Here is a 19,504-nt window from a genome sequence, read left to right on the forward strand (position 1 = left end):
TTTTGTATTTTTAGTAGAGACGGGGTTTCACCATGTTGGCCAGGATGGTCTCAATCTCTTGACCTCATGATCCGCCCTCCTCGACCTCTCAAGGGATAGATATTTCTATCTGCCCCATAGGGTAGTGAAACTGAGACTCAGAGAGGATAAAAGATGTGCCTAAGGGCATGTGGCTGTAAGAGTAGAGCCAGACCTCTTAAGCCAAGCCCTGTGGCTCCAGAGCCCGTACTCTTCATCTCCTTCCATACTCCACAGCCAATGTCATCTCTATAGCACCCATCATTCCCCTGTGATTTCCTCGTTAATGGCTGCACAGTACTTATTGCATGAGTATGCATTTAGCTAATCACCTGTTGCTGAAAAGTGGGTACTTCCAGATTATTCTCAAATTCTGTGAACATTCATCTAGCTATTTTCTTGTTCTCTTGATTCTTGAAGCTAAGTTTCTGAAATTTCTGGGTAAAAGGGGGTATGACATTTTTTAAGGCATCTGCTGCTGGTTTTTGTGAGGGTCTGTTTTGTTGTTGTTGTTAGTGCATTGTCACAGATTTTTAAATTTTAGGATTTCTCTAAAGAAGTCATTAGATGTGAATCAAAAGGAAGAAGGGAGCCTTTTGTTGGGGGAGGATAATTGGGCTTTTAATCTCCTGCATAAATGAATGACAGTAGCAAATCAATGGGCTCGTTTGACGGAAAGGAGCCCTGGTAGGGACTGAGATCATGCTTGCAGGGCATGAAAGGCCTGGAGAGGTGGGCTCAGAGCTTGAAGTTACCCTTCTGGGCAAAGGCTAACTTGGGATGGTGGATTGAGGAGTTCCCTTCTAAACACTGAAACAGGGAAGTTTTTTTATAACACCTTCCCCAGATGTATGTCTTCTTTTTCTCAAATACATTTCTCCCTAAAGATTTAAAGCAGTGTGATTCCCAAAACCTGTGGCAACAGCGTCACCTGGCACTTTTTAGAAATGTACATTCTCAGAACCCATCCCAGGCCTACTGAATCAGAACCCCCAGGGGTGGGGCCCGGCAGTCTGTTGTTTTAACAAGTCCTGCAGGAGATGCTGATGCAGCTTCAAGTTTGAGAACTACTGAGTAGTAACGGTTCTTAAGTTTGGTCAAACATTGGAATTACCTGAGGAGCTTCTAAAAATATTGACTTCCAGGCTTCATCCAGAGCAATTAAATAAGAAATTCTGGGGTGGGACCCAGGCTTTAGTAGTTTTTAAAGCTCCCCTGGTGATTCCAGTGTGCATCCAAGGTTGGGAACCACTGGTCTGTCATTTTAAATGCAAGTCAAAGGAGCTGACACTCATGAAGCACTGGGTGGCTTTTATAAGTGATTGGTTCAGAAGAGTCGTTTTTATGGGTAGCTGCTTCGCACTCACTTGGTTAGATGGGAGACCGAGTGTTGTTTCCCTGGGTACCCTGTGATGTTCTGAGTGAGTGTCTAGCCCTGGAAAGGAAGAGCTGTCTCCCGGACACTGGCTGTGATGGGCACAGCTGCTTGGGGCTCTCTGAGGTTCCTGAATGTTTCTACAAAAGCAGTTGATGTCTGCAGCAGGCAAACTAGGAGGGAGTCGGGGAAGAGAGGGAGGAAAACATTTTGCATAATTACAACATTTAGGAAAGAGCATGCTCTTAAGGGAAATATTTTTAGCAAGGCATTGGGTTGCTTACTACACACAGACTATCTGGTGCATTTGTGTGTGTTTTCCCTCCACCCTTTCCCATTCCTTTCCCTGACTTCACACACATCAAAGAAGTTAGTTTCAAAGAATCCAGCATTTTTAATTGTTCTAAATTACCCTGACATGCTTTTCCTATCCTTATACAGGCTTGACCACAGATGCCTGTGGAACAGTTAATGAAACAAGTGTTTCTGATTGGCATCTGTGATTGCTAAGATAGCCATCCTGCCTTAAGTGTTCACCTGGAGTCCTTGCATAATAACGTTTTGAGTCTTTCGTTTCTAGTTTGCTCCTCAAACAGGTCTTCCTTCCTGCCACCTTTATTTGAGTGATGAGATGATTGTGGCCACAACTGATATAACTGCTGGCTCAAATTCAACTGACTTAAATTTCACTTAAACCAATAGTATCTTCCAGATGGTGTAGAGGACCGCATGTGGCAATGACTAGAAACCACAAAATACGCCAAAGTGATACTTCTTATAGGCAGACCTTTATCTGATTAGTTTTGAAAACCAAACCGAGAATTTCATCTAGATGTAGGTGGTTGTATTTTTTTTCTACATACTGTGATTACCTTAGAGGAGAAGAACTCTAAAAATAACATGGCAAGTTTGACAGATACGTAAACTTTGAAGTAGTTCACTTGTAATGACTTTATAATAAGACCATTAAAACATCACCAGAATATCAAAATACGTATGGAAGATCGGGAAATACATAGCTTTCTGCCAGACAAGGCAAAATATTTGAAGCATAGTGGATTATGAAAGTCTTTTTGGTAATACAGAGTATACCAGTTTGTCATAAAAGTCAGTTGAGTGCCAAATTGGAAAACAAATTTATCAGGAGTCATTAAATCCCTGACTTGAAAGTTAGCATTATATTGTTAAATATTTTTTAATGAAGACTATAAAACCTCTCATTTATTCAAATATTTATTTAGTACTTATGTGTAAGGTGCCATGAGGACACTAAGATACCAAGATACGATCCTTGTCCTCAAGGAATTTAGAATCTTTCATGGAGGATATAAGATCAAGCTCTCACATTATTCAGTTAATTTCTTAATAGCCCTCAACACAATGTACAATGACTGTTTATTTTTTTAACTATCATTTATTACACACTTATGTACCAGGAGCTACTCTTGGCACTCTGGTATGAAGATAGAGAAATAGATCAGTTGAATGATACTAACTCAATTAAACTCTCATAACAACACCATAAGGTAGGAATTATCTGCTGCAATGAGGACACTGGAGCACAGAGATTAATTTATTCGAGATCGCACAGCTGACTGGGGTCCATCAGTGCTGCGCCACCTCTTGTTTCCTTTTCTTCTTTATTGTCTGTCTCCCCCAGTTGAGATACAGGCTCCATGAGAACAAGGGCCAAGTCTATATTTGCCTGGCTACTGACTCCCTTCTAGCACAATGCCTGGCATAAATACTTAGTGGATTAAATAATATATAAATGTCAATAAAATAGACTTCCTTTGATATCCTTAAGCAACAGAGAACTAATGCTTAGGGCTGAGAAAAAAATGAATAATACAAACCTCAAAACAGTCTCAGTTGTGCAGAGTTTCTTCAGTCCCAGGCCTCTTAAAAATGGTGCTGGTCCTGCCAAGAAGCTACTTGATCTGGGTTGACTGAAGAAACAAAGAATGGCAAAATTATATCTTGGCACCTTTACTCATGGATTTTTCCTTCTTTCTTTTTTTTCTTTTTTTTTTTTTTTTTTTTTTTTTTTGAGACAGAGCCTCTCTCTATTGCCCAGGCTGGAGTACAATAGCGTGATCTCCACCCACCGCAACCTCCACCTCCCAGATTCAAGCAATTCTCCTGCCTCAGCCTCCCAGGTAGCTGGGATTACAGGCGCCCACCACTATGCCCAGCTAATTTTTTGTGTTTTTACTAGAGACAGGGTTTCACCATGTTGGCCAGGTTGGTCTCGAACTCCTGACCTCACATGATCCACCCACCTCGGCCTCCCAAAGTGCTGGGATTACAGGCTATTTGTCTTCAACAAACCGATCTAAAATCACTTATTGCCTACTCCTCCATAAGCCACATAGCACTTGTTATTATGCCTATCCTCATTCAGAACCCTTGAACTTTTACAGGTGCAATCATCCTTATAATTGCTCATGGAATTATAATTATAATTGCTCACCACCATGCCCAGCCTCATGGATTTTTCAAGTCGTAGTGAATCCTTCTCAGACTCTAATGAAAGTCCTTCATTGCAGAGCCTTTTCACCTACCTGCCCATACTGCATATCCAACACACATAGACCTGTACTATGAGCCAGGTGAACTGAAGGGAAAACAGAGCACAGGGAAGCACCGCTTATCAGACAGGAGCCCTGGGGCATTCTCCTAAGATGTGTGCTGGTAAAGGAATATACACTGGAGACCTTACACCTTGACACAGGCTAAACTACAAGGAGGGATGGAACCCCCATCAAAGTTACCTGTTACCTGGCTTTGATTTAAACCAATCTTGACAGGGTGCCTAGTGACATGGTGGTTAGCACCGAATGTATATTAGGGGTTTGTGGAGGAAGACTGTCAGGCCATCCTTCCTTCTTGAGCCCTTTAACTTTTTGCCTTGCCTTCTTTTATTTCCTTTGCATGTGTTGTTGGGCCAGTTCCTCCTTCTTGACCTCTGTTTTGTCATCTATACAATGAATTTGTTTCATTGCTAGAAAGCCTTTTCAGATCCTCTCCACTGTGTCTGGTAATAATACCTCCAATACTGCTTTCGAAATCCTCTACAGGCCCAAGTCTTTATTCATTTTGGCAACATTCTTTACCCTTCAAGTTCTTTCGTAATTGAATGAGGTATGTGAGTAGCTTGGATGACTTTATAGGAAAGGTTGAAATTAATTTTAGCTAAAAGGAAAATGGCAGGTCTGTGTACAGATGAACCAAATCCATCCAGCTAGGCCAACTGAAATAGAGATGTGTTTTCAGATGTAAAGGCTTAGTCAGAGCAACATTGATCCAGGCAGACCTCAGAAGCAAAATGTGAAGGAACGTCCTGGTGACTCAGCACTTCCCCGCAGCCTTAGCTGTAAAAGCAGGAATTGATGCGGCTCTGACTGAGGCGCAGGTGATTACATCAGAATCGGAATGCCTGAGCCCTCTCGAAGTCCCTGAACATTCCGTCTGTCATAGATACAGCAGTAGGACTTAGGGTCTGAAATGACAGGATCCCACTCTAGTCCTTAAATCCATAGTTTTTTAGTACAACACAGAATTTGTTAAGCAATGTAGTCTTTCTTTTTAAATTCTCTTTCAGGTTTTTCATATGAAAAAGATCCCCGATTATACTTTGACGACACTTGTGTTGTGCCTGAGAGACTGGAAGGTAAGTAGCCATCCAAGGTTTGTTGCCAGGTAGAGGTTGGCAGATGTCAGAACACCTCAGCCATGACTCTCTTCCCAAGTCCAGTGATCAAATCAGCATGAATAACTCCTTTTTGTCCCAACCACCTGAGAAACTTAGGACTAAGCTATTGTGTGATGTGTCCTTGTCCTAAACAGGCAAAGTCAAACAGGAGCCTACCATGTATCGAGAGGGGCCCCCTTACCAGAGGCGAGGTTCCCTTCAGCTGTGGCAGTTCCTGGTCACCCTTCTTGATGACCCAGCCAATGCCCACTTCATTGCCTGGACAGGCCGAGGCATGGAGTTCAAGCTGATAGAACCGGAAGAGGTATGCACTGGATGCTGAACTCAGATGGGTTTTGATTTGTTGTTGTTGATGATGGTGTTTTTTGTTTAGATTTCCATTGAGGCTTCTTATTGTGTCAAGTCTGCTTTTCCTTCTCATTCATACTCTGGCCTGGCCACTGGGCTTGGCAGTATCCCTCCTATTAATGGGACAGTTTATAATGCATGGACAGGCAGAGTTCTCCACTGTAGAATACATTAAAAGTATTTGTAACACTTCTGCAAAATCTAGGGAGCAAGATCATGAAGTCTTATATTCAAATAGGATATGGTGTCCCTCTTGGAAAGTCTTTTTCAAGTATTGTTTCAATGATACAGACTTGTTTTGGTCTTAGCCCCTGTAGGCCATAGTCTGTCTCTGAGGCTACATGAACATATTGTATGACATTTTGACAATATATTACAGGATACAGCTACCCACAGTGTATTTCAAATGGCTGTGGCCTGGAGAAATAAAATTATCAGAGGTGACTCAATCTTAATGAGCTTAGATTTTTTTTTTTTTTTTTAAGGTGTGTTATGGCCGGGCACGGTGGCTCACACCTGTAATCCCAACATTTTGGGAGGCTGAAGCAACTATATTGCTTGAGCCCAGGAGATTGAGACCAGCCTGGGTAACATGGCAAAACCTTATCTCTACAAAAAATAAAATAAATAAATAAATAAATTAGCTAGGCATGGTGGTGTGTGCCTATAGTCCCAACTACTTGGGAGGCTGAGGCAGGGAGGATCGATTGAGCCTGGGTGACAGAGCAAGACCCTGTGTCCAAAAAAATAAAAGTGTGTTATGTGACATCATAATAGAGTAGTTGAGAGATGATACAAACCTCAATTATTTTAATAGGAAAAAAACATTGTTACTGTGTTTGTGCCTAGAACGGAAATAACTCTGTTGACAGAACCAGTACCGTTTCTTCAGTGGAGAAGACACACCCTAGAATCCCTTCCCTGAATATCACATAACAAAGTAAATTAAATCAGGCTCTCAGTATAGCATATTCTAAAGGGGTTGATTTTTAATTTCTGTTTGATTTAGAATCTAGAGAGATTATAAATGGAACAGAAATAACTGCCCAAAAAAACTGACATATGCTTCTTTTAGTAGCATGTTCTTAGGCATATAAATTAAACCAGCAGATCAAAAGGCATCTTTGGGTTGGGTATAATTAAATTGGGAACAACACTCTTAGACACTCTTAGAAAGCATTTGAACGAGAATTGCTGTTTTCAGTGTTCAGTTAACTCTAGGGCTCGCTTTAGCACACCAAAGAAATATGTTGGCATGGGGTTAACAGGAGGAGGTAGCAACCTGAGACTTGGTTTGGAAGAAGAAAGTGGTCTAATGGTTCAAATAGGAAAAGGAGGAGAATATATGGATTGGAAATTTATGAAGAATCCTGATTGATAGAAGGCAGACTTCATTAAAGGAATTAGAAAACAAGATACGCATATGTGTTCCCTGTTTTATATTCACTCACGAGAATGGAAATGTGTCAGCATCTCTAGATGGACTAATTAAACAGCTTCTATTTGGTTCAGTCTACCTTCAGAGCTGGAGTTGAGTGCCACTGTGTTAGTTTAGTGCCTACGTGGTTTTTTCCTGCTATGTAGAAGCAGAGCCATGCTTCAGGCTTCTAGCACCCCTAGAGAGCCATCCGCCCCACGTGGGCCCATGCCTCTGCTCACTGCTTTCCGAATAACGTGGCCTGGTTTATGTGAAGTTTGAGAAAAGCGTGTCACCTAGGTTCACTGAGGCTTTCTGAAAGTAGTTCTGTCATGTGGGCAGCCCTTATTGATCTATCTTGTTTCATAAACAGGAGCTTTTATTATTTTATTGCCACTGCCTCGGGCCTAAGCACAGGCCGTCCAGCTGCAGGTAAACCTGGTTATGACCCTTGGTAAAGCTGTTATTGAATCTTCTGCACTCCTACCAGTGGCATAGAGAATGATGAACAGATGGCAAAGGGCCCCTGCTTTCTTACTTAATAAAGAAACTAATATTAATACAGAATGCTCATAAATGCCAGGCAGCCAAGTCATGTGAGAAGCCTGTGGTGTCCTTGAGCCTCCCTCGGTTGACCGGGCAGCTTTGTTTCTTCAGGAAATGGTGCTTTCCACCCCACCTTGAAGTCCCCAAGCTTTCCCTAAGCTCCAGATGTTCCTTTCTCTTCACCCAGGATCAGTTGGGTGCCACATGTGCATGTTAGCCTCAGGACAGGTGACATTTGCTGAGCTCCCCCCCGCCCTTCCTTGTATACCTGTGAGGGCCCTGTTCTTGTTAATGTCAGGAAGATACCAGCTTCTGGAAAAAGCTGTAAGAAGTCGTCATGGGGGAGCTTGAAGGGTGAAGCGGAGGAGGAAGCTGTTGGGGACGTAATTGTAGGCAGCTGTGTGGCTGAGTAGTGCACTCTGGGTAATTATCCATAATATCCATTACACTGTGCATGGAAATTGTGGTTTTAGAACTGCGTTTTGGCAGGCCCCCTAATCAAATGTCTTTTGATAGTCATCCAGCTTAGCACCCTCTCAATTATGACTGACTCGGCTTTAATCTGGAGCCATTTTAACTGTGAATCTGCATTAATGAATATTTTGGGGGGTAGGGTTGTTTGTTGAACATGTGGCAGATAACTGCTGCTGGGAGGTTTGAAGGGATGGGCTGCTAGAAAGAGCCACTCCCTGGGCTGTGGCTGCTCTCTCTTTTAAGGGGAAGAGGAATAGGTAGATCCGTTAACTCCTTCAGCCTCAGTCCTCAGGATATGTGCTACCAAAGTAACTAGAGAGAGAAGAAAGATCTGATGACAAGCTATTGCCTGCCTCCCCGATCCCAGAAGAGGGGCAGCCCTAATTCCCAGCTGCTCTGGAGCTGAGCCGCACCATGCATTACTGTAGAAGGAACAGCCGTGGTGAGGGCTACAGAATCACAGGGCTCTGGCCCGAGAGGATGAGTCAGTAACTATGGCTACCAGAGCTGCTTTGAAATCTGTGCATATACCAAACCTTTCTCCAGTAAGCAATTGCATATGCAAGTGACAGCTGAGAGGTGGCCGCTGAAGTTGAAGAATATTCAAAGATTGTTTTCCACCCCTTAACATAGTAAAATGATGAGGCTGGGCTTCTTTGAAATTTTCCTGTGTCACTTGTGGCAGACAGCAGTTAAAGGTTAGTTTTATAAAGCATTTCTGAACAGGATACAATGATGTATATTATTAGGTTAGCAGATTTCTCTTCTTACCATTATTTCTATTGGTTTTAAATGTTTATCTTCTCTAACCAGAATGTAATTTTGTTTTTGTTTTTGTTTTTTTTTTTTTTTTTTGAGACGGAGTCTCGCTCTGTCGCCCAGGCTGGAGTCCACTGGCCGGATCTCAGCTCACTGCAAGCTCCGCCTCCCGGGTTTACGCCATTCTCCTGCCTCAGCCTCCCAAGTAACTGGGACTACAGGCGCCCGCCACCTCGCCCGGCTAGTTTTTTGTATTTTTTAGTAGAGACGGGGTTTCACCGTGTTAGCCAGGATGGTCTCGATCTCCTGACCTCGTGATCCACCCGTCTCAGCCTCCCAAAGTGCTGGGATTACAGGCTTGAGCCACCGCGCCCGGTCACCAGGATGTAATTTTTGGTTAATTTCGCCTTTTCGGCTGTTTCAAAGGTAGAGTTGAGTGGGTACCATATGGAGAAAAGAGGAGACCCAAGACATGGTGTCTCCTGTGGGGACATGAAGCAATTGAACAAATTGAACTTTCATAGGGTTTCTTGCAAGGCAGAGTAGAATCATTGCTATTATTGTAATTAAGAGAGATGCATTCTTATCAGATAATTTTTGGTTTTTATTCAAGGTCATTTTAGAATCCTGAATTTAGAAGATGTTGCTTTCATTCTGCCCAGATATTTTAAGGAAAAGGTTTATGTGAAATGCTGTTTTCTCTCTGCCTCCTACTCCGTGTCTAACATTTGGCTTTTAAAATATCGAAGGGGCCAGGCGCAGTGGCTCATGCCTATAATCACAGCACTTTGGGAGGCTGAGGCAGGTGGATCACTTGAGGTCAGGAGTTTGTGACCAGCCTGGCCAACGTGGTGAAACCCCATCTCTACTAAAAATACAAAAATTAACCGGGCATGACGACGGACACCTGTAATCCCAGCTGCTCGGGAGGCTGAGGCCAGAGAATCACTTGAGCCTGGGAGGCAGAGGTTGCAGAGAGCCGTGATCATGCCACTGCACTCCAGCCTGGGTGACAGAGTGAGACTCCATCTCAGAAGATAAAAATAAAATATCGAAGGAATATAGTTTTTTAGTTTTTTGTTTTTTTTTAAGTTTCCAAAACTGACCTAAAATGCTCAAAACATGACCCCTGACCCATGGTTTGCATACATTTGAAAACCTCTGAGTAGAACTCACATTTTCAGGGTTATTCTCCTACCTTGACAGTCATTCTCATAAGTAGGATTTTGGGAGTTGATATGCTTGAGTACAGAAATTGCTTGGCTGCCGTGATAATTGGGTAAACTCTACTAGGAAGTTTTCCTGCTATAAGGCTTCTGTGCCCAGCGCTCCAATTATATTGCCCTGTCAGCACACCTCAGGTGGACTGGGTTGGATATAATGCATTTCAGAACTGTTTGGAAAGCCCTGTTAATTTTTCATTAAGTGGATAATGGTGCTACATGCTTTAATGTCCATTCTGCAAGTCTGCTGGGAGCGTGGGGTTGGATGGCAGCAGGCTGAAATGATCTGATTCCCCCTTAGTCCGTGAGCTGCAATAAGTAAACATCTCCCAGCCCCCCTCCAATCTTATTAGAATTGAACTTTTGCTCTGCTGGCCCATTAGCAACTCACTAGTGTGTTTCTAATGTTTCAGGAATGACCATTCTAATTATTCCTTATTGACTGCTACAGAAACCATAGCACTTAATGGCAACATGTTAATGGTCTATGGGTATTGGTCAATAATTCATACGTGGAGAAACAGTAGAGGGCCTACATCCTCTGGGATGTTAGCCAAGCCCTCTGCAATCTTAAAGTGCTAGGATTCTTCCATCTCTAGGTCTCACCTCTTAGTAGTCGTCACTGAATCATCACCTTTGTTGAACATTGGGTCTGGAAGGAGCTAAATGCCTTCCCTTCCAGGTCAGAGTAGTGGATCATTGACCAAAGCAATCAGGTTACAGAACTGGCTCTGCTGGGATTGGGAGAGAACACAGGGCCCAGGGAATGCGTTTTCATTGCTCTTCACCTTACTGTCTCTTCAGGTTGCTCGGCGCTGGGGCATCCAGAAGAACCGGCCAGCCATGAACTATGACAAGCTGAGCCGCTCTCTCCGCTATTACTATGAAAAGGGCATCATGCAGAAGGTGAGCCATTATACAAGACCCTTAGCCCACTCTGGTCTCTTTTAAGGAAAAAGTCGAGGGCTTCTGTAGTGAGACTGGTGGTCATCACTAGGAGAAAATGTTAGCCCTCTAAGTGATTCTGTGGTAGGAAACAATCTTGAGACAAGAATCAAATGAGATATAGGGTACGTTTCATGCTCTTGGGTATGTGGAAACTAGAAGTTGAATGTAGAACACACAATGGAAAATTAGGCTCCTCTGTTTTCCCGAAACTGCCTCTATCTATGAGAATTCCCAGAAACTTAGGCCAACTGTTGTATCCAAAAGGGACTCCAGGGAATCAGCTTGAAGGTCTCTACTTCAACAGCTTGGTTGAAGTCTCTAGTTGTTAAAACACCTAGACTTCCAAATCTGTTAGTTTGATACGCTCAGAAGTGTTAGAGGAATAAGAACATCTGATTTTTCTTTCAGACTTACAGAAACTGGAACTGAAGTTAAAAACTCAAAGTTTGTAGAATGACAGCAGAGTCACCTGGTAGCAGGTTGCTCTTTGTGGCATAAAGGATGAAGCATATTTTGAGGAAATCAGTACAAAAATCTTAGTGGGATAGGTAGCGAGGGCCACAGTCTCAGCATCCCATGGAGAAGTAGAAGATGGGAATGGCAAGTCTTTCTTAGCTACCAGATTCGTAATGTACAGTTGCCCAGATCCTGTCATTTATATGTTGAGGCAGTCTACCTGGCAGTAGCCAATAAGATGAACTTGGCAGAAGCATGGGCAAAACTGCTGAGAACTTGTCTACAAGACGCCAGATTCCTCTTTCTCATAGGTGGGTAATAATGTGACCCTGTATTCTCCTCGCCACCTTAAAAAATACTCAACAGCTCGTTGTGATTTTCTAGATAAACTCTAGACTTGTTAGTGCTTCATACAGCCTCTGAGGCTATTCCCACTCTGGTTACCACCCAGCTCTCGTTTCTTCACTCAAACTTGACGGCTTTCACTAGCATAGCCACCTTTTACTTTAATGCAGTATTTGTTTGCCAGAGAATACATGTTACATACATGTACATTATCAAGCATACCATAAAATGGAAAACACATGTTAAATTACATCTTCCTTAAGACCTAGAACATTCCTAATGCTCTCAGTACCTGGCCAGCCCTTCCTTGTTTTCTGTCTCAGTCATCACCTTTCCATTTCAGATGGGTTGGGTGGTCCCCTTTGCTGCTTCTGATGGCACCAGTACTTGTTCCTACCACTGCTCTTCTCACTGTGTCTCAAATAACTCTTTTCTTGTTGCTACCCCCCACTGGAGTATGAGTTCCCTTGGGTTAGAAATTGAGGTTTAACTTCAGTGCTTGACACAGAGTTAAATGCTGTAGGACAGGTGGTCCGCTACCCTACCCCTCCTTTTTTAAAAGTATACGGTCCAGTGGTTTCACAGAGCTGTACAGCCATTACCACAATCAATTTTAGAACATTTTATCACCCCAAAAAGAAACGCCATAGCCATCAGCAGCCACCCCACATTGTCCCCTGTCCTCCTTAGAGTTGACATCATCAGGTCAAATCCTAAGTTCAGGTGGGAGAGCCATCATTCCTTTGCTGTTCCCAACTCCACATCCAACACGGGGAGATGCAACCCAGGACACAGTAACTTGAACCAATGGAAATGAGCTGTCCTTATGACTAGCTTCTGTGTTTTCTAAGGGAGTAGAAGAGAACTTCATTTCTGAGAATAAATAGGCAAAGAGTACAGGAAGGCCCAGGAATGAGGCTTCGTGGGCGCAGATCCTAACACTTCAATTTGTTGGCTGTATGATTTGAGGAAACTCACCTAATCTCCCAGAGTCTCTATTTCTAATAAAAATGTAGATAGTCACTTAATCTCCCAAAGCCTCTATTTCTAATAAAAATGTAGATAATAATTCTTGCTTTAATCCCACAGGGTAATATATTTGAAAATATTTCAGAAATAATAATGTGCCATCCAATGTAAGGAAGGGGTTATTATTTTATTTGTTATATGACTCACGAGTAAATGAGAGCTGATTAAAAGGTGAATGATAGCCCGTCAGTGTGTAGAGAGACTTAGAAAAGCTGTAGTGCCATACCCTCCATTTTTGAAGGGAAAATTGAGGTTCACAGAGGTTAAGACTCATTAGTGGCTAAACCAAGACTGGAAGCTGGCAGCTCCCGGCTTCTGATCTAGGATTATTTCCACTGTGCTCTCCTGCCTCACTCTTCCACACAAACTAATTTTCAGGGCTGGGCTTTAAGGTAAAACTGGCATACAACACTAACTAGAGATGGTTGACTGATAGAGATTTGGAAGCAGAGCCATACTTGTTCAATTAAAAAAAAGATTTTAGAATCACAGCAGAATGACTGAAGGGCAAGATTAAACTCAACAGTTTGAATTCTTAAATCTAAAATGTTTATCTTATCAGTAATTTGGGTGCCTTCCCTTGCCCCTCTGCGTCGCCAGACAGAAGCCAATTACTGGGTTTGATTTTCGGTATTAGATGCCTCTTGTACTGTTGCTAAACAACCAGCAGAGAGAAGGTGATCCCATTGACACAGATGGCTCATCGGCCACATACCATGAGGCCCTTGAATAACCAAGACCTTCTGCTTCTAATATAATAATGCAGAAAACCCATAGAAAGGTAGTTAGCGGTTCCCTCAGTGTGACAGAGCCATGCGATGAGTCATTTAAAACTGCAGGGTAAGCCAAAAGCAATTCTTTTCTGCTTCAGAACAGACTTAAGGCTTCTGTACAGGCTCTCTCTCATCAGATTTCTAACCTTTCAAAATAACAAGGCCATACTGTGAAGACTGTAAACTCTGGAGGTGACCAAAAATATGGTCAGGCTTCTGCCTTGCACCTATCAGTCCTTACACCTTTTTGGAACACCAAACTCCAGGCTCAGTATAACCATGCTTTCAAAGCTGTCACTGGAAGACAGAAAGTGGGAATTTTCTTTTAAGAGTCCATCTAGTGTGAATTTGAAATTCAGATACCTTCTTTTTTAACTGCTGTAGTGTCAGTAAAATACTTGGCAGCTAATAGGTTCCCAGGATTTCTCAAAATAAGTCTGAGTGATGGGGGTAATCAGCTGCTCCTTTGGTCCCTGGCTTTGTGACTTAGGAATACCTTGTTCTCTTCCCCTGATCCCATGCCCTGTTCCAACTGGGCCCTGTAAGGTGTGTTTTCTCCCTCAGGTGGCTGGAGAGCGATACGTCTACAAATTTGTCTGTGACCCAGATGCCCTCTTCTCCATGGCTTTCCCGGATAACCAGCGTCCGTTCCTGAAGGCAGAGTCCGAGTGCCACCTCAGCGAGGAGGACACCCTGCCGCTGACCCACTTTGAAGACAGCCCTGCTTACCTCCTGGACATGGACCGCTGCAGCAGCCTCCCCTATGCCGAAGGCTTTGCTTACTAAGTTTCTGAGTGGCAGAGTGGCCAGACCCTAGAGCTAGCAGTTCCCATTCAGGCAAACGAGGGCAGTGGTTTTGTTTGTGTTTTTGACTGTTCCTAAAGCTTGCCCTTTGAGTATTATCTGGAGAACCCAAGTCGTCTCTGGATTGGCACCCTTAAAGACAGATACATTGGCTGGGGAGTGGGAACAGGGAGGGGCAAAAAACCACCAAAAGGCTGGTGCCTCAACTCTGATTCTGATGAGGTTTCTGGGAAGAGATCAAAATGGAGTCTCCTTACCATGGACAATATATGCAAAGCAATATCTTGTTCAGGTTAGTACCCGCAAAACGGGACACAGTATGTGACAATCTGCATCGATCATGGACTACTAAATGCCTTTACATAGAAGGGCTCTGATTTGCACAATTTGTCGAAAAATCACAAACCCATAGAAAAGTAAGTAGGCTAAGTTGGGGAGGCTCAAACCATTAAGGGTTAAAAATGTATCTTAAACAATGGAAAGCTCTTCTAGCTGAATCTGAAATATTACCCCTTGTCTAGAAAAAGGGGGGGCAGTTAGAACAGCTGTAGCCCACTCCGTGGTTCTCAAAATCATAAACCATGGCTACTCTTGGGAACCATCAGCCATGTGGTCGCCAAGTAGAGCAAGCACCCTTTCTCTTCCCAATCACATGGCTGAGTGTGGATGACTTTTATTTTAGGAGAAGGGCGATTAACACTTTTGACAGTATTTTGTTTTGCCTTGATTTGGGGGATTGTTTTGTTTTGGTGGTTGTTTTGGAAAAACAGTTTATAAACTGATTTTTGTAGTTTTGGTATTTAAAGCAAAAAAACAAAAAACAAAAACCTTTTGGTAACTGTGCACTGTGTCCTTTAGCCAGGGCCGTGCCAACTTATGAAGATACTGCAGCTTGAGAGGGGCTTTGCTGAGGCTTCCCCTTGGCCATGTGAAAGCCCACCATGTTGCCTGCTTTGTGCTTTCTGCACCAGACAACCTGATGGAACATTTGCACCTGAGTTGTACATTTTTGAAGTGTGCAGGGCAGCCTGGACACAAGCTTAGATTCTCTGTGTATAGTTCCCCATGTTCACTAACATGCCCTCTCTGGAAAGCATATGTATATAACATGTGTCATGTCCTTTGGAAACCTGGTCACCTGGCGAGAACCCTTGGGATTCTTCCCTGGGCATGACTGATGACAATTTCCATTTCATCAGTTTGTTTTGTTTTCCTTTTTCTTTAAATCTTGGACTTTAGACCCTACCTGTATGATTCAGTAGGGTTTGAGACTTACGTGTGTAACTGACAGGTAAGCAACAGTGCTAGCATTCTAGATTCCTGCCTTTTTTAAAAAAGAAATTATTCTCATTGCTGTATTATATTGGAAAAGTTTTAAACAACCAAGCTAAAGCTACGTGAAAGTTGAGCTCAAAGTAGAGGAAAAGTTACTGGTGGTACCTTGCTGCCTGCTCTGCTGGTAGAATTCTGTGCTCCCCATGACATTTAGCACATGAAGAAGGACTACACTGTTCCTCGTATGTGAAGGAGGCAGTGCTGACTCCGTGAGTGAGAGACACATGTTTGAACTGCTTTTCTATCAATGGAGCACTCCACAGTCTCAAACTGTCCCCCTTATGACGGACAGCACATTTGTGAAGAGGTTCACAGGGGTAAGGGGTGCACTTTATAGCTATGGAAACGTGAGATTCTCCTCTATTGGAAGCTAATTAGCCCACAAAGGTGGTAAACCTGTAGCTTGGGCCTTAATTAGCGTTGTACTCTAATCAAAGGACTCTTTCTAAACCATATTTATAGCTTTCTTAACCTACACATAGTCTATACATAGATGCATATTTTACCCCCAGCTGGCTAGAGATTTATTTGTTGTAAATGCTGTATAGATTTGGTTTTCCTTTCTTTACTTACCCTGGTTTGGATTTTTTTTTTTTTTTTTGAATGGATTTATGCTGTCTTAGCAATATGAAAATAATCCTCTGTAGCCTGAGCTACCCCTCCCCTGCTGTAACTTACGTGGCCTGTGCTGTCACCGGGCGTAGGACAGCAGCATCACCATTGCATTCCCATTGGACTCATGCACCTCCCGGATGGTTTTTGGTTTTTTCGGGGGTTCTTTGGGGTTTGTTTGTTTGCTTCTTTTCCAGAGTGTGGAAAGTCTACAGTGCAGAAAGGCTTTAACCTGCCAGTTGATTTGAAATACTTTCCCCTGCGCAGGGCCGTATGCATCCTGCCAAGCTGCGTTATATTCTGTACTGTGTACAATAAAGAAGTTTGCTTTTCGTTTACCAAGCACCTGAACCTGCCTCTTTCTTGCCCTCATTGGTCTAATTTTAAAGCAGGCAAAAGCCCCCTGGCTTTCTCTCCGCCCCCACCCTAGCCCTCTCAACAATATAACCTTACCAGTGGACAGTGGAATTGAGGGTAGTTTAGGGAACTCTGTTACCTGGAAATAGACGTAGACAACTACTCTTAAACTCCAGCTAAAAATGTAATCCAAAGAGGTAGAAAGTCAAGAGATCCTCTTCCCAGCCAATGGTAAGCTGAGATTGCCTCATCCCCTTGAGCCCACCGAGCCACCAATTGTTAGTAACTTTTTTTTTATTTTAAAGTATAGCCCATGTTTGGCTTTGGGTTGTGTGAAAAGATTACAAAGTAGTCTAGGCCTTTTGAGTCCCAGGATTATTCTCAGCCCCTTATGTGAATACTTTGAAAACCAATAAGAACTTAAAACCATTCATTTTCTAATTTTTCTCCAATAAGTTTTGCTCTTGACAAGTAAAAATTCAATTAATGGTTGGTAAATAACAAAAAAAGCTCAGGAAAGTTTTGCCCACTATGTTTTTTTCTAGCCATGCAGCAGTAAAAACCTTTCCTCCAAGTTTGTCTTTTTCTCTTGATATATATATCACTCGGGAAATATGTGGAAGAAAATAAAGTTTGCTGGGTTGTATGCAGTATTATTATGGCTTTTAGTGCTCTTATTTCACCCTTTTTCTGCACCTCTAATTTGGCCTTTTCAAGACTCCTATTACAGTGGAGAAATAAAGTAGAGCCTTTTTTCAAGCCTAGAACAGAAGGCTTTCTGTCGGTTTATCTGCTATCTTTCTTTACTGTTTTACAAGCCTCTAAGTGTAGAAACATCGAGACTGAATCGGTGCACCGCCGCTTGAATTGGAACTTGTGAGGAATGAATGTCTGCCACATAAACCCCATTAGCTTCGACAGATTAAGAAAAGATGCTTGGGGAGAAGGGGCAGGAGTGCACAGGAAAAAGCCGTCTCAGCCTCTCAGCTTCACCATGATAAGGCTTTAACAATCCGCTCCCCATTATTCACGGGCTCGTTATCCAGCCTGGGCCCAGACCCAGATCGTTAACCTAAAGCAGGAGGTCACCAAACACTGCCGCCCTTCTAGTGTTGGGCGCTAGGATAAGGAAGCCCAGAAAATGGGCAGTTTACTCTTCATCAGGGTCCCCTTTCATGAGCCAAGCCAGGGGAACAATGCGTATTCAGTTGTTAGATGACAAAGAGGTAGTGTGAGCACAGAAGAATGTGGTTTTCAGAGCCAGAGTATGTGCAGAATCTAAATTCTAATGCAGCTGGGACAAATGTAAACTAATGTGGAAGAAAAACACTAATGTACCCAGACGGTTGGAAACTTTGGAGAGGCAGTTCATTGCCCAGCGGTGCAGGTGGCTGCTGCTCAATGTGTGGCCTCTGAAATACAAACGAAAGGAAAAAAGTCCAAAAGATCATCAGTTTAATACAAATGCGTAGTGTAAGTATTGTTTAGTACAAATACATAGTCTAAGTATTCTATTCAGCATAAGTGTATTGTACTTAAAATAGGGGGAGGGTGTGAGGGTGGTACCAGGCGAGGAGCTATGTCCTTTTGATCCAGCGAGTACACTGGTGTCCCATTCAGAAGGGGCCCTTTGAATGACCAGCCTCAGCTCCTCCAGTTTTAAGCGCTGGCTCTACACCCAAGCCTGGGTTTGTTGACCTTGGCAGTCAGATAAACTTTGGGTAGCACTTTACAGTTTACAGAGCACTTTTTCATCTCCATTATCTTTTTGGCAGCCTTTCTTAAACAGTAATACTGTTGAAATTGAGTCTGAAGATGCCATGGCTGTTAGCCTCCAAAATTAATTTCTTTTTTGGAATTTTCACAGTGGCTACTGTGGAAAGAGGACTAGTCCCATGGAGGCTATATAGACATTTGGGTTCTGGCCCCGGTTCAGTGGTTGACTGGGTTTAACTAGATGGTCTCAGGGGCCATCTGGCCTAACCTCCCAGGTTCACTGAGGGCACTGATGAAGTACTACTGCCCCGATCTCATAGGCAGTAAGGGAGAAAGAAAAGAGTTTCCTAGGGAAGTCAAGGGGGGGTGTGTGCGTGTGTAGGAGAGTTAACAACTAGTTAAGAACACCATTCTCAAGTCACCATTTTTAAGCAAGCTCTGAAGATGGCTCAGTTCCACCATTAAGGGCATGTTTCTTCATTTTCAGTCATCCACTGAGCACCTACCTGCTAGGTGCCAGGCACTGCTGGATGCTAAACATAAATGAGTTAGATGGCATTTTCAAGCGAAAGCCCTGTTTGTGGTATAATAATTGTGTGACAACCTCTTACATGTGTAAATGCTATACTTAAACACTACTGACACCATGTTATCCAGACCATGTTGACCAGAAGCTGGGGAGGCTGGGGCATTTATCCTCCAACTCCTGCCCCTATTGGTTGGAGGTTATCCCCAGAGATGTTAACTCTTCAATATATATCCTATCAGGAAGAGAAGAGAGTAGACGCAGATAATCAGTGTGCTAGGAACTGTTTTCGGATGCAGTTAGCTCAGGGGGTTGAGGGTACATGGAGCTGGCATCCGTGATGTCTGTGACACCTACCTTTAACAATTAGCCGGACTCTCCTGGATGACCTGTTTCCTAGAGTGAAACAAGGGTGAGTCTGTGCTTTCATCATTGAGTTATCATGTATCAATCATCTATGATGTGTAAGACACTGTAGTAGACACTTTGCAGGTGGAGATAAGGGAGTCACAATGAAGCCCGCCCTCTCCTTCAGCACCCAGCGATCTAGTGGGGGAAACACTTCTCCAGGTGAAACTAGAATACAAGGTATAACATACTGAGTATTACTCATCCAATAAATAGTGCCTAGTTTATGCCAGGTACTGCTCTAGGATTAGTGGAGGGAAATAAATCTCTGCTTTCAAGGATCTTACATCTGGGCAAGGGAGGAAAAAAACAAATGATAG

General features: G+C 43.1%; 1 protein-coding gene across 1 annotated transcript in view; it reads left to right on the forward strand.

Moving 5' to 3' along the window:
* ETV5 (ETS variant transcription factor 5) overlaps nt 1–16,519 on the forward strand; it is a 63,062-nt gene extending 46,543 nt beyond the window's left edge. Inside the window, exons 10-13 of the mRNA XM_010376601.2 lie at nt 4,998–5,066; nt 5,243–5,412; nt 10,680–10,781; nt 13,991–16,519. Of these exons, the coding sequence (XP_010374903.1) occupies nt 4,998–5,066; nt 5,243–5,412; nt 10,680–10,781; nt 13,991–14,212 (563 nt within the window). The 3' untranslated portion in view covers nt 14,213–16,519. The remainder of the gene's footprint in view (nt 1–4,997; nt 5,067–5,242; nt 5,413–10,679; nt 10,782–13,990) is intronic.
* Nucleotides 16,520–19,504: the final 2,985 nt, after the last annotated feature.

This window comes from Rhinopithecus roxellana, chromosome 1 (assembly GCF_007565055.1).
Source record: "Rhinopithecus roxellana isolate Shanxi Qingling chromosome 1, ASM756505v1, whole genome shotgun sequence".
In the NCBI taxonomy this organism is placed as follows: domain Eukaryota; kingdom Metazoa; phylum Chordata; class Mammalia; order Primates; family Cercopithecidae; genus Rhinopithecus; species Rhinopithecus roxellana.